Raw genomic sequence first — 18,640 nt, 5'->3', positions numbered from 1 at the left:
GTTTTCTTGATTTGAACCCATTGCTTTGTTGATAGTATTTGCATTAGAGTGTTCATTTAGAGTCTCTCCTCTGTCATGCCCCCTCAACCTCTGTATTCAGGCAGTTGCTTTTCCTCGGTGTTTCCACTCCCATAGTTTCTCCTTTGCTTATGAATGGTGTTTTTTTCTCCTGGATCCCTGCAAGTTGTTCAGGGACATTCACTGTGTGTTCTTTTTGACAAGGGTTTTTGCTTCACATTCAATTTAAAAGGCCTCTACTAAAAACCTATCCCAATGCATGGGATAAATCCTCATGATTTAGAAGTGACCCAAGATTCTCAAAAGTTATTCCATTGAGAAAGAAAAAGTGCTAGCTGTTCTCTAGCAGGCTGGAAAGATTTAAGGGGCTGTATATCTTTCAAGGAAGAACCACATAGCTAAGTTAAGATGACACTAGAAAGTCACATCTTCAGAAAATGAGAATTCAGTTGTGGAGTTATGGGGCCAAAATCTGTGAACTACTAATGAAATTAAAGATCACTATAGTAGTAAAGTAACTTTAGAAAGAACATGGTTGAATAGCTACGTGGCTCAATAGATAGGGAGTCAGACCTGGAGATGGAGGAAGTCCTGGGTTCAAATCTAACCTTGGACACTTCCTACCCGTGTGACCTTAAGCGAGTCATTTAACCTAGACCGTACCACATTTCTGCCTTGGAACATATATCAAGATGCCATTTCAGTTTAATTTGTACAACTGAAGTCAGTAAAATGGTAATTCAAATTAGAATACTTTCAGTTGTAAATCATTTAAATAAAATTTAGCATCTACAAAGAGGTTTTCTGTATGAATTCCTTATGGGAAAAAATAGTTCAGTTCATTCTATCAACCTAAAATTAAATTAATGCCAAACATATTACAAGCATTCAAATGTTTATTCAAAGAAAAGCCAGAGACTTCTAGATAAGATAGCTGCTTGAACGGTGCCCTCTATATCTAATATAATATGATAACTCCTCTAATATCTAATAATGATCCGAAAATCATAAGAGGAAGTACTATTACTTCTCCCATCCTAGAACACAAAGTCAATGAGATGCCAACAAAGTTAGAACCAGCACAATACAGCCTCTCAGATAATCAAAGATGGACTAGCAATATATGTAGACAGCAATAGTTTGTATCTACAGGCAGTAAGAATAAAGGAGTCTTCTGAGAAAGCCTCAGTGTTCGAATTCAATACTAGAGGATCTAAGGTCACTCCTGAGATTTCAAGGTGGGCCCTAACAGTATCAGCACTTTGAACCAAAACCCTGAAAACTAGGGATCAGGTTATGAACAAATGGTGAGTTCAAATAAGGCTGACCAATGCATTCAAAAGGGCAAGTGGGAGTGAAGGATACTCCCTACACGAAGCCCAATTCAGAAATTAAAGTCAGAGAGATAAGTAAATAAAAAATTTAAACTATCAAAATACATAAACATTATTGCAGAGGAATTAGTAACTAATTGAGAGAACAAAGGAAGAGAGGGAGAGGGAGGGAGGAAAAGAGGGGGGAAGAGAGGGAGGGGGAAAAGAGGGGGGGGTAATTTAAAGCTAAGAATTTTAAGGAGAATAAATAGCTTAGAAGAAAAAATAGTAATTCCTACCAAAGAAATATATTCCCTTAAGAATACAACAGAGCCCACAGAAATTAATAATTCTACAAAACAGCAAGAAATAATAAGACAACATCAAGACAAAAAAGTTTAAGATTTCTCATATTTCATAAAAAACAGGTAATTGGGAAAAGGGATCAAGGAAAGATAATTTAAGATTCATTAAATTACTTGAAAACCATGATTTTAGCAAAGCACAAGTAATTATTTTATGAAATTTGTGAGATATATTATGAAAACTGACCAAATCTAATAGAACCTCAGATTTCAACAATGGTCTTCTGAATAGAATTCCAAAAATATATAGTCCAAATCTAGAGTTCGCATATCAAAGAAAAATATTGCCAAGCAACTAAAAAGTCACACAACTACCCAAGAATTATAGTCAGGATCACACAAAACTTAGCAGCTTCAACTATAAATGTGAGATCCAAGACTACAATATTCCAAATGGCAAAAGATATAGATTTACTACCAAGAAAACTTGGTCCAAAAAACAAATGTAATCCTGAAAGGAAAAAAAAATGTACCTTAATGGAATATAAGACTTTTAAATATTTCCGATAGGAAGGGAAAAGGCTGGGTAAGAATTCTGTAATACAAATAAAGGAGTCAAAAAAATATCTAGAAGGGTAGAGCAAGTGAATGGGCATAAGATGATGAGACAGTACTAATATTCTATTAGGGAACAAAAAAAAATATCCTTAACAGAACTTCAATATTTTCAATAGGTACTGAGGAAATCAAATAAGAAGAATATTAATCTTGGAGAAAGGAGGAAAAGAATGAACATTTATTAAGGGACTACTCTTTGCCAGGCACTAAGTGCTTCATAAATATTACCTCATTTGGACATCATAACAACCTTGTGAAGAATGAAGGATAAAAAGAATACAGTAGGGTAAGAAAGAATGGAAAGAAAATCAGGAAGAAAGTGGAACTTGCTATTTCTCACAAGAGGAGTACATGAGAACAAAGACAGGTTAAAGAATGAGGAGAGTATCACATTCTTATATGAAACAAAAAACAGACAACACAACATTCAATGCAGGAGTGCCAAAATCTCCAACTACTCTCATTATGCACGCGTGCATGTATACACACACACACACACACACACACACACAAGTTGTATAGAAAAACATCAAATTCAACAGCAAGGGTCCTCTATATCATGTCTCCAAAAATCCAATAATGTTTTCTCTATCCTTATCACTTCTTGGCCTCTCTAAAGTCTTTCTACACCATTAATCTCAATCTCCTCCCCTAAAAGACTCTTCAAAGTTTTTCTGACACTGTTCTCCTGGTTCTCCTCCTACCTCCTAGATAGCTCCTCTTCAGTCTCCTTTATTAGATTTTCATCCAGATCATTCTACCCACTTTTCCAAATCACTCTTAATTTTAGTGCCTTCTCTCTGTTAGCTCCAATTTGTCCTGACTACATAGTTTGTACATAGTTGTTCATATGCGGTGTCCCATGATTCATTCTGAGTGAACAAAGAGTAGATTTTGCCTCTCTTTGTATCCCTGGAATTTACAGTAGGTTCTAATGATGTTTATTGACTGACAAAGTAAATTTCTGTTCCTAAAAGGAATACTAGAACCTAAACAGGTTACTTTTAGATGAACTCTTAACAATCAGAGAATGGCTGAATAAATTGTGGCATATAGATGTAATGAAATATCACTTCCTCATAAAAAATGAAAAAAAGAAATGAATTCAGAGAATCCTGTGCAGAACAAAGGGAAAATATATACAAAGACAACAATGTAAACAAAAACAACACTGAAAGACTCAAGAACTCTGATTAATGCAGTAATTAACTATGTCTCCAAAGGACCTATGATGAAGCAGATTACCCATGTCATTACATTTCAGTGAGACACAAAGGGCAAAGACAAATATTTTAGACATGGCCATGGTATAGATTTGTCTTGCCAGGAGTTTTTAAATTTTCTTCTTTTCATTTAGTTTTTAATGGGGGGAGGGAGGGAAGCAAAAGTGATGTTTAAAAAGAAAAAATCTGAAATACTTAAGAACTCATCATTTGAGAGGATCAATAACAAGCAATGCCATCCACTTCCTGACAGAGAGGGTTTGAACTCAAAATGCAGAATGGGAAATGGCATTTTCATAAATGACCAATATAGGAATTTGTTTTGTTTTAAATAGAGGGTAAGAAGTTAAGAGAGAGAAAATATTAATTATGAATATGTACATATATACATAGCTATAAACACAGAAATATGTTCTATAAGTTCAATATTTCACAGAACCACTAATTTGTATATTTCAATCAATCCGTCAACAAGCACTTATTATTAAGTATTTAAATACTGTGCTAGGTGATAGGTATTGAAAAGTAAAAAAGAAAACTATCTCTGCCTTCAAGGCAATCATAATATATTAGGTAAGACAGGTACATCTAAGTACATACAAAATAAATACAATAAATAAAACATAAAACATATACACATAACCTTTGTTAATATTAGCATCTCTAAAATTTTTTAAAACTTTACCTTCTGTCTTAGACTCAATACTATGTATCACTTCCAAGGCAGAAGAGTAGTAAGGGCTAGACCATTGAGGGAGACTTTGCAGGGTCACACAGCTAGGAAGTATCTGAGGCCAGATTTGAACCCAGGCCCATCTATCCCCAGTCTGGCTCTCTATCCACTGAGCCACCTAGCTGCCCCTTCTAATACATTCTTATGAATGGGGTTGGGGGGGGTATTATTTTTATTTTACAATAGAAAATATGGTAAATGTAATAAAATATATTCTGCCCTGACAAAGTGCAGTATAATGAAAAACTTAAGATCCATCACCTACTCAAGTGGATGTCTCATCACCAGAAATCTAGTTCTTATTAGATTTATGTATATATGAAATTATACACTGTAAAAATGACTGCACTAGATACTCAGAAAGATAATAACTGGCCATGGATAGCATAGATTTTCAATGAGTTTGAAATTCTAACTAGCCTATATTAGCAGCATCAAAATGAACCTAGTTTTGTTGAAACAATCCATAAACATTTCAACCTCAAACCTTTTCCTATATTACATGCTTTTTCTAGTCTATCTCTTTAAAAAAAAAAAAACTTGTTTCAGTAAAATACTGTAATTTATATTCACATGCTCCTTTTTCTTCTCAATAATTATGTAACAATAAAACTTTACAAGGGCATAAGAAAAAGTGACATTTCTGGTTACTTTATATATTCAAGTAGTGATAGAAAATTGTTTAAAAATATAAGGATAATATTATAATTTAATCTTTCTTTGATGATTTGGTACCATCATTGAATGTCAATTCTAATTGTATAGATTTTAGACATAGATTATAGAAAAAGCTGATCTAAATTTGTATTGACTCCTAGATAAAACTGGAAGGCATTTTGGTTTTTTAAAAGCTACTTCCCTACATCAATTTATATTTTTTTTACCTGTTCTTAATAATGAAAAAAAAAACACACATATACTCCAAAAACAAAATCTTTCAGGGGCAGCTGGGTGGCTCAGTGGATTGAGTGTCAGGCCTAGAGACAGGAGGTCCTAGGTTCAAATCTGACCTCAGACACTTCCCAGCTGTGGGACCCTGGGCAAGTCGTACTTCACCCCCATTGCCTAGCCCTTATCTCTCTTCTGCCTTGGAACCAATACACAGTATTGATTCCAAGACAGAAGGTAAGGATTAAAAAAAAAAATCTTTCAATTAATGTTAGCTTCCAGTTGATCAAGATTTTACTGTAAAAATGTCTCAACTTTGTTAAACGAATGGCATGCTTAAGAAAATAAAAACTTATATTTTCCTTTTTGAAATCTTAATCTAATTATTTGTTAGTAAACAGACTTACCATCAATGTCATCTGGTGAAGAATAACTACAGTATACAGTGACTAAGAAATGCACAGAGGAAGGGGGAAACTCTGTTTTTCTTTGTTCTGATTTCTAATGGGATTTCCAGATATGTATTACAATGAAAAGCAGAATGTCACTTAAGCCTTTCACATCTCATTTGCTTTCCTTCTGTCTCCACATTGAACTACAACTAAATACTTCATAAAATTCTTCCAGTTGCTCTAAAACCTAATCTTGAAATATTACCACCTTTTAATGGTTTTATCCACTATCTTCTCTGGTCTTTCATACTGTTCAAAATTCCATTAAAACATTCACAAATAAGAATGCATTTGACTTACTAGGGAAAGGATTAAGATACAAAATGCTACTAAAGGCTGTTCTACTAATTTCAACATTGAAATATATTAAGAAAGGAAAATTGCAATGCTTCAACATGACAATACAATATATATTTTATTAATACAAAATTTTGAGATCTGATACTTAATAAAAAATTTTAATTAAATATAAAAATCCATAATGATTCAGGTCTCTCCCTTATTTACAGTATTGCATACAATCATGCACATGCTATTCTCTTTCTCTCCCCTAAGAACAATGAGGGAATAAAAAAAAAAGACACATGTACATAAGGGTAGAGCTATTATTTTTCCAAACAAGAAACACACCCTGAATCACAGTCTCTAGAGCTGGAAGGCTCTTAAATAATCCTTGTTTTGACAATTTCAAATTGATCCTTCCTTTCCCTCTTCAGTGCTTAAATTAGATCTGGTATCTCTCCGATTCTACCCATTTAATATTGCTCTCTCCTTATTTAACTTACTTAAGCTCTTTCTGTATACATAATATATGCCCCAATACACAGAAAGTTTCTAGAGTGTAGAGAATATTTCAATTGGTTTGTTTTTTTCATACCAAGAACCTAAGTAAAAGCTATTTAATAATTGTTAAATGAAATCTTCTTGATATTACAGAAGAGAAAACTGAAGTCCAGAGAAGTTAAGAATTCTGTCCTGGATAATCCCAGTTAAGGAGCAGAACTGAGATTAGAGCATAGGCCACTCACTGGTCTCTTAAATACAAGGCTCTTTCCTGATACTATGAACATCAGAGAAACCCAGTTGATCAAGCAAGCATTTAATAAGCACTACTAAACAAACACACACACACACACACACACACACGTACATACATACACAATATAGCTATTTAGAGTTTGTTTGGGTTTTGTACATAATCGTCATGAATCTTATGGCTAAAAAGGACCAAACAACTTGTGATAAATCTGAAGAGGATGTTTATCATCAAATAATCTGCTAAATACTAGGTGTTTATGCATGAAAATACATTCATGAAAACTTATCAGCTGGCCTCTATATAAACTTAATGCCTCCATTAGCAAGTGATTTCCTGATTATTCTGTTGTCTTTCTCGTGTTGGGAAAATTTACAACTAAATCAGAAAGACTAGTTTTAACCTCTCAATGAGGTTTTATATAAAGTTTTATATATCTACATGAAGAAAGATGGGCAAAAAGGGCAGAGCAGTCAGGTGGCTCGGTGGCTGAAGAGCCACACCTAGATATGGGAGATCTAGGGTTCAAATCCAACTTCAGATACTTCCTAGGTATGTGATTATGGGCAAGTCACATACCATAACTGCCTGGCCCTCACCACTCTTCTGCCTGGGAAATAATACTTGGTATCAATTCTAAAACAGAGCTAAGAGTTTAAAAAAAGAGACTACAGAAAATAGCAATTTATTTAAGGGAGCATTAACAAGATTTCTCACCACATCTGGTAGGAAGCAATGAATAATATATCTAGTTGTTTGCCATATGCATTTAAAGACAGGAAGAATGGTATAAAAGGTCATTCTTGAGATCAAAAGACTTGGCCTCCAGCCCTCCCATGAAAACAAATGAAGTCTACTGGTAGTCTAGATACAGACAAACTATAAGACTTCCTAATAGCTCCAGGAAACCCTTTAAGACTATTACAAATGAGCTGCAGATCTACATGGGGAATGGGAACTCTACCAGTTAGGACTGAAATTACCACTACCATCTCCTCCAAAATTAAAGATAAAGGGTTCATACATTATAGGCTTAATAAAAATTTAAATGTTTTATAATGGAATGCTAAAAGTAAAAGTCTATAGTAATCCCAATTTAACGAAAAAATAAAACATAGGTATTCTTTAATTAAATTAAATCATATCATGGCTTAATAAAATTCTACTGAATGAGGGACCACATGAATGATTATGAATTTTACTCTTTAAAGGCAGGTATTATTTCAGCTCTTTCTTGGTAACCCCACCACAACAAGCACAGTGTTTTACACACTGTATGTTCTTTTAAATGCTTTTAATTGCTTTATGGTAAATGTTACCTTTAAATGTATTTTAAATGTTATGGTACTTTTAGTTTTACACAACGATTAGATTTTTCCATCATATTCTTAGTAAAGCCATCATTATTTTTAATTGGAATCTTTACCATTCAATTTTATTTACAATTTCATTTTGATCTTTAACTAAATTCTACCATGTTAAAGCAGTAATTAATACTGTCCACAAATAACATATATATATATATACACATATATATACATACACACACATAAAATTTAATTTTAGTAAATTCACAGTATAGAAGCAGCAACATAAAATAGTGAAAGACCTTTAGGTTAATTAATTGTAGTAAAATAAGGGAGACAGTGGGAGTGTTCAATCCTATCTTCAACACCTACTAGCTATGTGATCCTTGAAAACTAATTTAACCAATCATCTAAAAGACAGAAACAAAAATCCTTATCTTAAGGCTTCAATAACCTAACATGTACATGAAAAATATTTTGGTAAAATACTACAGAAATTATATAATTAATAGTACTTTTAGAACTATGTTTTCTGAAGCATAAGTAATACCAGATTTCTGTTTGCAGAGATATAGAAATGAGCAGGAACTTGTCTATCAATGAACTCAATAATAATTTTTAAATGGTTGATATAAAGATTAATATAGGATATTACACATGAGAAAAAGAGAGAGAAAGAGAGAGGGAGGGAGGAAGGAAGAATGGAAGGGAAGGAAGGAAGGAAGGAAGGAAGGAAGGAAGGAAGGAAGGAAGGAAGGAAGGAAGGAAGGAAGGAAGGAAGGAAGGAAGGAAGGAAGGAAGGAAGGAAGGAAGGAAGGAAGGAAGGAAGGAAGGAAGGAAGGAAGGAAGGAAGGAAGGAAGGAAGGAAAGAAGGAAGGAAGGAAGGAAGGAATGGAAGGAAGGAAGGAAGGAAGGAAGGAAGGAAGGAAGGAAGGAAGGAAGGAAGGAAGGAAGGAAGGAAGGAAGGAAGGAAGGAAGGAAGGAAGGAAGGAATGGAAGGAATGGAAGGAAGGAAGGAAGGAAGGAAGGAAGGAAGGAAGGAAGGAAGGAAGGAAGGAAGGAAGGAAGGAAGGAAGGAAGGAAGGAAGGAAGGAAGGAAGGAAGGAAGGAAGACACATACATATGAAAAACTAAGTCTCATGAGTAAGACAAGGTCAGTGTGTCAGAGACAGAAATATTACCCTGATATTAGGACCATGAATACAGTGATAGCATTATGTTAATTCTATTATTGCCTTGTGGGGTTGGGGGTGGGGGCATGTTATTAGGGATGACAAGAGGTTATTAGGAAGATGGTGGAGTAGTAAGAAACATACAGCCTAAGAGTCCCCCACCAAATTTCCTTTATCATAACTCTACAAAAATCTAGAAATATTTTAAGATCTAATTCTTAGCAGAAAGGCCAAGAAAAAATTATAGTGAATAATGTTTGCAGCTCAGGGTAGCTTAAGGAGACATACAAAGAGGTCTACATGTACTAGGAAAGGATCTGGCCCATGACCATCCAGGGAATGAAAGAGAGCTGAGACAGACTGGGCACCAGAACAGGAAGCATCTAGGCAGGAAGAAATGTTCAGGTATCCCTGAACTAGTATAAAGTGCATAACTGGACATAACAAAGACATAACTGGAAGTTATGTCACTTACTATCCCTTTCCAGATCAAAATGAAGATAAAAGGACCTACAAATGGGGGGGTGGAGAGGAGGTGGTCACTACAAGGTCTTATCTTTGTACCCAGTAAAAAAGTTTGGAACAAGCAGCTTGTGGTTCTTATCCAAAGGAGTTGATTAAGGATTTGGTTCTAGTCTCCAGTTTGGGGTAGAAATCTGCAGGAGAATAACTGGACAGGAGTCTGTGGAAAATGATCTCCAAAGACCTACATGTCACTTTAACCATATTCTAGAAGATTTTAGAGATCAAAAGGGAAGGTCAGTAGCAGCTCCCTGATTTTTTTATATTTGACAAACCTGAGGTCTTTCTCATTTCTTTCAAATCCTTTCCTCTTTGAAAAACCTAGAGAAAATCCAACAGTCTTTTGTTCTACCTCTGACTTCATAAACCCTATGGCCATCATGTGTTTAAGTGTTTGTAAACTTATGTATTTATATACCTTCTTTTTTTCTCTTATTTTGAGGTGATATAAATTTAACTTATCACTGTTAAAGACTATTAAAATAAAAGCCAAATTATTTTAAATAGGTAACAAATTTTCCTTGTCCTCCCCAAAAGTAATATAGAATTCCACCCCCCCTCCCCCAATAGAACAGGGAGAAAATGTGTCTTCTTCCATGGCTTCTAAGCAAGGATTAGCTGAAAGAGTGTGTCATTTGAGTCAAAGGACCAAAGTCTGGATCTTAGTTCTGCTGTTTTGCTAGCTGATGGCTTTAGACAAAATTATTTGCACTTTTCCTAGTAGTTTCCTTGCCTGCAAAATATGGACAATAATACTATTCATATCTCATGTTATGGGCTGTTATGAGGAAAGAACCTTGTATTCTTAAAGCACCAAAGAAATGTGGATTATTACTATTACATCATCATCATCATTAATTATTTTTGCACTGAACTAAAATTCTAGATTGGTTACCATATGACCTTGAGGCACATTATCTGTCTGAACATCAGTTTCTACATCCAAAAAAAGAAGGGGTCTATATAATCCCCGAGTTCTCTTCTAACTCTACAATTCTATTTTGCTATAAATAATTTCAAAAACTTGATAACTATAAGGGAAATTGGAAAGAACAAAAGAAAGAGTAACTGAAATGCCAGCCTGAAGGAGGGACAAAGCAGGAAAATGCAACCCCTCCCCAATTTGATCACCCATATACTTACCTTTGTAACTTCTTTCACCACTTGCAGATCTGGACATTGGAAAGCACACATCTGGAGGATGAAGCAAAGAAGCAGAAACTGAGGGGTGAGCCATGGCACTAGCCAGACACACCAGGGATACCCCTGATTTAACATGTAACAAAGATGACACTGGACCAGTGATGTACAACTCCCAACACATGAGTTAGAAACATATTTACGAAAAATGTATAAATAATAGGGTTCTGATTTTTGGAAAATATAATTCAATAAAGATTTCAATGTATAATTTACCCATTGACTGCTCAATTTTACAGTTCCTCCAAATTTCTATAACCCAGACCATGGATAATGTGTAGTAGAGGTAGAACCAGACAAATGTTCAAGTAGACAATGCCCTGACACATCTTCCCTATTCCTTTTATGCTTCACTGGCTCTCTTTGCTACACTTCATTCATCCAAATCAAACATTTATTAAGCTCCTGCTATGTGCAAAAGACTAAATGGAACATTGAAAGAGGTATAAAGTACAGATAAAATTATCAAGTCCCTGTAGAAGGCACCCTTAATTCCACATAAGTTTAACTTATTAAGTTCCTACTAACTCTCAGATCATGTAATTTTGTAACTTGGTTTTACCATGTATCTTATTAAATCTGAAATTTTATTGTTCACCATAATTTTAACAAGTTCTTCATAACTCATAAGCATTGTACATACTAAAAACATTTATATTTTGTAACTGTTAGAAAATCAAAAGATGTGAAAGCACTAGTATGATCTATATCAGACTTCACCATTTCGGAGGATGGGTAGAGAAGAAAGAAGAAAATCGGAATCCTAAAATGTCAGAAAAAAATGTCAAAAATTGATTCTACACATAACTGAAAGAATAATTTTCATTAAAAAAAAAGAGAAAAAAACCAAATGATAACACCTATTTCTTAACCAACAATAATTGAAAGAAATGGCTTGTCATTTAAAGATTAAATCCTATACATTATTGTGAATAATCTTTAGACATCATTAAAGAGGGTATTTAAATACATTAGTGCTTAATGAGTGCAAATGTTTTATTTCACTAAGTTACAAACAGGTTTTTAAAAAAGAAATAATTTCAGTGATTTCAATAGAAGCTTGATATTGTTTGTAAGTTGATCCTTACTCAGGCTAATCTAAATAATTCTTTTTCATTAACTTGGGGTGCACTTCAAATTTTTTATTTTAGGGAGAGGTAAAATAAGTGCTTCAATACATATAAAATATCTGAGAGTGAATCATGTAAAGACTATTATCAAGGCTATTATGCCCAATAAAATTTTCTGAGTTTAAATATCCTTTTTTAAGGAAATAAACTGAGATTTTTTCTGCACTGCCTTCCTCCCATTTTCTGTAAGCTCTATGCAGGAAGTTGAATGAATTCAAATTTCATGGTATTTTCCAGAAATTTTCTCAATAAACAAATGTTCTCATCAAATAAGTGAACAGATAAATACCTGGTTCCACCATTTTAAGTCCTAATCAGTGATCTTTTACTAGAAACTGTCGTTTAGTTTCTTTTCTGCTTTCCTTGTTCTGTATATTTCTCATTTTGCATTTACCCTCCTCACTTGTTAAAATAGATATTACTTTTTTGTTCCTTAAAACTCTCTCCAGGGACAGTCAATTCCCTGAGTTCCAACTAGTTTCTTTACTAGGATGACACAAATATAAGTCTAATTCTGAATTCACTTCTAAGTTGTGATATGATATCTATTGGTCTATGATTAACAACTTCAATGGCATTTCAAATTAAAAATACCAAGGATCAATTTATCCTTCTCCCCAAACTATTGTTATCCTAAATTGCTATGATGCAACATTTTTATAATAATCCACATTATTAACAATAGTATAAGCTAAAATTCTACATGAAAAGTAGGAGGAAAGAGAAGCTCTTAAGAATTAAATTCTAAGGACATAAAGAGAAATAATGCCAATAAGGAGAATATCTAAATGAGAGACTAATAGGGATAAAAGGAAATTCATCAACCAATAGAATTTAAAAGAACAACAAAAAAAAACCCCACCCTGTATGGAAAAAGAAGGAAAGGCAGGTATCAAAAAAATGTATATAAAAGTATGGTACATTCCTATAATTACAATTCCAGAGCCACTAAAATTCAGGATGAGCTGAATGAGACTGGAAAATAAAAAGCTTTTTCTTAAAAGTAGGAGTGGAAGAGAAGGTAATATAGATTTTTAACAGGAGAAGAAGAGAATCAAAACCTGCTCCTCGGGTTAAACTGATCAGTGTGTGAAGAGGGAATTACTCTTTGTTTATGAATCAGCAACTTTTAAGTTAATCAAATGAGAACACATGAGAGTTCACAAGTCACTTGCTAGAATGGGTGAAAACTCCAGAGGCCACTGCCCCCTACCCTGGAGAGTGCTAGGCAAATTGAAAGACTGCAATAGGTTCTTGTTGTATTGATTGTAATCTTGAACTCTGGGGACTACAAACTTCACAATTCCCTTTTCCCTTTCCTGTATGCACATCATTTCGTAGTTTCCGCCCACGTGCCCAGTCTCTCTCTGTTTTAGGGCATGGGCTTTTGCTTTCTCTTTGCTGAGTTGATTTTAATTAATAGTACTTGGAGTATCTGGGATATTAATTTTAATCTTTACAATTGGCGACCACAAAGGGACAAAAATGCTGACTGTGCTCTTGCTCAAACCGAAGTTAGCTGCTCTGGTCTCCCTACAGAAAGTTAACTGCTATCCACTCCTGCCAGCCCAACCTCTGGCAAAGCAGCCAGGCTGTGGGCAGCCTTGGCACTCTGTGCCCACTCCTGCACTGCTACTGCCTAGGTCACTACCTCCTGAGGCTGCTGGAGCTTAGTCACTCCAGGTTTGGCTTTGCCTGCAGTGGCCACACCCCCGTGGTTTCAATACTATGCCTGCAATTTGCCCAAACCCTGGGCCCTGCTGCTGCCTCTGCCACTTCTACTACTGCTCCTGCCTCACCTACCTCAGTGTAGCTTGCTGGTGAGTATAAGCCCTCACACAACCCCAGCCCAATGTGGAAGGGAAGTCCCTTTCCCGGCGGGCATCTGGTTATCTCATATCCTCCCTCTTTTAACCACCCCAGCCTAACTCCTATCCCCCCCTACTCCACCAAACCTGCCTTACTTCTATCTCTCTCAGAACACACCCGATTTTGTAGTCATATGCTCCATTTTGGTTTCTGACAGTCCCTAAACACACCCCTACTCCAAAAACCACCCCTAACCGCAACCCTAATCCGTCCCTGTTGTAGTACTGCCTTTCTGGCCACTACCAGTCAATATTGAGCAATAATTATTTATTATTTATTTTCTTTAATTTTTTTCCTCTTTCCTTTTTTTCCCTTCCTTTTCTTTCCCTTTTCCTGCTTAGCTACAGTGGTTATTTGCTGCCACTAGAGGGCAGCAACAAATAAATATTTAAATAAATTTCCCCTTTATTAAAAATAAAAATCCAACAAAATCATAAAATAGCATAAGCTAAATACCCCTCACCTTACCCTACCCCCACCACTTATAATAAGGGCTAAATATAAATAATGAATATATGCATTATTAATTTTTGTATCAAAATGCTAAGCAGCATAAATGCTACTATGCAGGAAAGTCTTCTGCTTTTTGCCAAATTAGAGGCATTTAAGATTTCTAATTCCCTCCTCCTCCTTGTACTCCTGGGAAGTTTTTTTATTGTTCTTCAATATTAAGACAAATTATTTCTATAGAACAGAATAAAGCAGAAATACAGGCCGACAGGCAAATTCAATCAGAAAATTTCAAATATCACTTTACATAATCTAATGAAAAATACTTATCTCATCCAAAACAAGTCTGAATTTTGCGAGCCTTCTCTTGAACCACAAATACAACAATCCTTTTTCTCCGGAAATGGAGACAAGACATCCCTCTCGGATACATTAGGTAGAGACTCTTTTCTCTCATACTCTGCAATATCTCATGCTCTACAACTCCTGGCTGATCTCATGTCCCCCGGTCCTCCTTCTAATCACCCATCCTCTCCTGTCTTTTCTCCCACTCCACAATCAGCCCCAGCCCCAAAGAAATTTCGTCCTGCTACAGTACCTGTTCCTACCCATGTTGTCTCGGTGTCCCCACAGTCGACTTCTAAGGGACCACAGCCATCAAAGGATTCCTATGAATTCCTTTTCCCCTTAAGGGAAGTGCCCAAAATACAATGCAATGGGAATGTGGTGACCCTAAAACACCATATACCTTTTGCTCCTCAAGAAATTTGAGAATTGAAATATAATATTCCTTGGTTCAAATGCAAAACTCTCGTGGTAACCAAGAAGATGGCCGATATTTTGTATCAATATGACCAGTGTTATGAGGATATCGAGAATTTCCTCAATGCTTTTCTAAAAGAATGTGAGAAAAATAAGATCATCTCTCATCTTAACAAAGTTCAGGGGCATGGTGCAGCACACTGGCCAACTTAGAGTCCTGAATTGGATTATAACAGTCATGAGGATCATTTGCAATTAAAACGTTGTAGGGGAGGCCATTATAACAGCAATGTGAGAATGCTCCAAGGATAAGGAAGCATGGCCAAAATTTAAAAGCCTTAGACAATCCAATGATGAGACACCCTCACATGGATAAGCTCATTGAGTTTGGGGGTCGGTACCTAGACCTTGTTATTTCTAAAGACAAAGACATTAAGCAAATGAAGAGCAATTTTGTCAACAACTCTTCCAGGGTGGTCTACGATTATTTTAAGACGGATTGCGCATGGTGGCCTCAGATGTACCTTGAAGAGTTGAAGAAAACTGCTGTTTATATCTTTAAAGGCCAAAAAAGAAAAACAAGAAGAGGTTAATAATGTCATAAAACCATGAAAAATGAAATAAAATCTTCAAAGGATAGGTTTGATACCCAAGACAAAGGGAATGATGCTCAACCAATGGCACTAGCCCCTCTCCAAGAACCTAACTATCAGTCCCTTACCTGCCACTTCTGTCAGCAGAAGGGTTATGTAATGATGAATTGTAGGAATTTACTCCAGACAATAAGAAATAATATCCACTGGAGAAATTCTCAAAGAAATAATTATAGGAATAATAATTACAATGGCAATTTCAGAAATCATAATTTTAGGACTGATAATAATTCAAGGGACATAAATCAGGCATCTGAAAACTCATACCAAATGACCCCATAGCAGTATATTTTCAGTGGAGCTTGTCCCCAAACCACCCGGGGTGCTACTGTCCCTTGGGGGGACCCAAGGCACTACCCAAAGATTATGGTTTACTGGGGTGTAGGGGGGATTTGGGGGCAAAGGAATCAGAGGATAAAACCTTTGATTTTCCAAACCTTGACGTCTTACTACCCGTTGTCCCTATCCACTGCCCCCACACACATACTGATGAGCCCCATGTAACATGAAAGGTTGGTAACATATGTTATGATAGTCTTTTGGACACTGGAGCTTCCCGGTCTGTATCGAAGAGTACACCTCATTCAGATTCCAGTTCAATTGGCTCAATAAATGCCATAGGGGTATCAGGGATATCCCTAAGAGATCCCAAACTTTCCACTAGAATAATGTCTATAGGACCCCTTAGTGTGGAACACTCTTTCCTCTTAATGCCTGGCTCCCCTATAAATTTGCTGGGGAGAGACCTTTTATGCAAGCTTAGGGCCACAATAACTCGCTCTCCAGATGGCTTTATGACACTGGAACTGCCTGAGGAATCCTTAACTTTACTCCCTGTATTTCTTTCAGATGCTTATGAGACAAAGGGGACTCCTATTTTTTAGATCCCAAATGATATACCTGAGACTCTTTGGGCCACATCATCTTATGATGTTGGCCTACTTAAATCGGCTGTCCCTGTAAAAATTCAAACAAAATCTAGCCCACCTCCTTCCATTCCTCAGTACCCTCTTTCGAGGGAGGCAATCAATGGCATTACACCAGTAATAAATATCTTGATTGGCCAAGACATCATAATTCTCTGTAAATCTGAATATGGTCATCCAGTCTGTAAAAAAGCCAAAAGTAGGGTCCAATGGAAAGCATTTCTATCAATTTGTTCAGGATCTGAGAGCTGCGAATAATCACTTTATAAAGAGACACCCTGTACTTCCCAACATAAATACTATTATTTGTTCCATTCCTAGCACAGTTACATACTTTTCAGTAGACTTGTGCTCAGCTTTCTTTTCTATGCCTATACACGAGAACTCCAGGGACTTTTGGGTCCCATTTAATTTCTCCCAAGGGTATTGAAAACATCCAAAAGTTAAACCCTCCTATAACTAAAAAGCAATTGAGGGAGATTCTTGGAGCAACAGGATTTTGTCAGCAGTGGATCTCTTGCTAAAGGGAAATCACTAAGCCCCTTGTAGCACTCACAAAAAATTTGGTCTCTGAACCACTTAAACTGGAAGCACAACACTTAACAGGTTTTTCAAATTTAAAACAAGCTATTTTGTCTGCCCCTGCTCTAGGCATCCTAAATTATGATAAACCATTTACCTTATCTGTTCATGAGCAGAAAGAGGTAGCTTCAGGTGTTCTAACTCAACTTTTGGGACCTACTCAACGCCCAGTAGTCTGTTATTCAGCCTAGCTTGACCCAGTAGTTGCTGGAGCACCACTGCAGATTTGGTATTGGTATGCCCTCTGATCATAATGTGTCCACACGGTTTGAGGCATTGTTATTAAGACATAGGACATAGGCATTTACTGACCAAAGAAATACTAAATATGAGATAACCCTATTGAATAACTTATATATCACTCTAGATAACTTTTGGATAACAATTTAATATTATTTACAGATAGTTCTTCATTTATGAGGGATAGCATGCCCTATACAGGAGCTGCAAGAGTTACTGAATTTGATACTCTTTGGTCAGCTTCCTTACCCTCAAATGTAAGAGCACAGGGTGCAGAACTCACCTATTTGAAACATGCCTGTAATCACTGCAAAGGATAAAAGAGTCACAATTTACAGAGACTCCCGCTATGCCTTTGGCATATGTCACGCCGGTGGCCTGCTATGGCTTCAGAGGGAATTCTTAACATTAGCTGGAAGATGTATTGCCAATGCAAACCTTATTACTGAACTTCTTTCTGACATCCAGCTCCCAGAAGCTAGAGCTGTTGTTCACTGCTCCTCTCACACAGGTGGCAATGACCCTGTCTCCAGGGGAAATAGCCAAGCAGATGTCACAGTCAAACTAGCAGCCTTAGAAGGACCTGATTTAATTATGTCACTAACAATTACCGATAATTTGAACCTATCCCTTTCTTATGACAAGGAAGTGGAAAAATGGAAGCAGAGATTTAAAGAAAAACAGATTGATGGTGTATGGGTATCATCAGATGGCAAACCCTTGCTCCCTAGAGCTTTCTATAAACAGATTTGTCACTCCATTCATAAACATGGTCATTTTGGCACCCAAGGCATGGTAGACTCTGCTAAAAGAGTCTGGATAGCTCCTGGAATATCTATAATTGCCTCCAAAGTATGTACAGCTTATCCTACCTGCCAGGTCCTTAATCAACATGCCTTTGGTGGATATCCTCTTGCTTACACATCATCAGAGCATCTACAAATTGACTTTATCTCTATGCCAAAAGCTTGACAGTATAAATTTTGTTTGGTCATAGTCGAATCAACTGACTAGGTGGTCTGAAGCATTTCCTACTGCTCATGCCACAACTGCCTTTGTTGCTAAAATCTTTTTACAAGAAATTATTCCTCGTTTTGACCTGCCAACACCTATTGATTCTGGTAAAGGAACTCATTTTACTGATTTGGTCTTATCTCAAATTTATTTATGTTTGGGAATAACTCCTAAGTTTCATACATCATATCATCCCCAGAGCTCCAGCCAAGTTGAACGAATGAATA

General features: G+C 36.1%; 1 protein-coding gene across 14 annotated transcripts in view; it reads right to left on the bottom strand.

Moving 5' to 3' along the window:
- Window positions 1-18,640, bottom strand: part of CNOT2 (CCR4-NOT transcription complex subunit 2) — a 207,503-nt gene that overhangs the window by 90,036 nt on the left and 98,827 nt on the right. For 8 of the 14 annotated variants that reach the window (XM_056800722.1, XM_056800717.1, XM_056800719.1 and 5 more), the window contains one exon: window positions 10,731-10,781. The exons of the other annotated variants lie outside the window; for them this stretch is intronic. In XM_056800722.1, the coding sequence (XP_056656700.1) occupies window positions 10,731-10,781 (51 nt within the window). The remainder of the gene's footprint in view (window positions 1-10,730; window positions 10,782-18,640) is intronic. 14 annotated transcript variants of the gene reach the window in all.

The sequence above is a fragment of the Monodelphis domestica genome, chromosome 5 (assembly GCF_027887165.1).
Source record: "Monodelphis domestica isolate mMonDom1 chromosome 5, mMonDom1.pri, whole genome shotgun sequence".
NCBI lineage: Eukaryota > Metazoa > Chordata > Mammalia > Didelphimorphia > Didelphidae > Monodelphis > Monodelphis domestica.
Note: the sequence above shows the minus strand (reverse complement) of the source record. Positions and strands in the feature narration are given on the sequence as shown.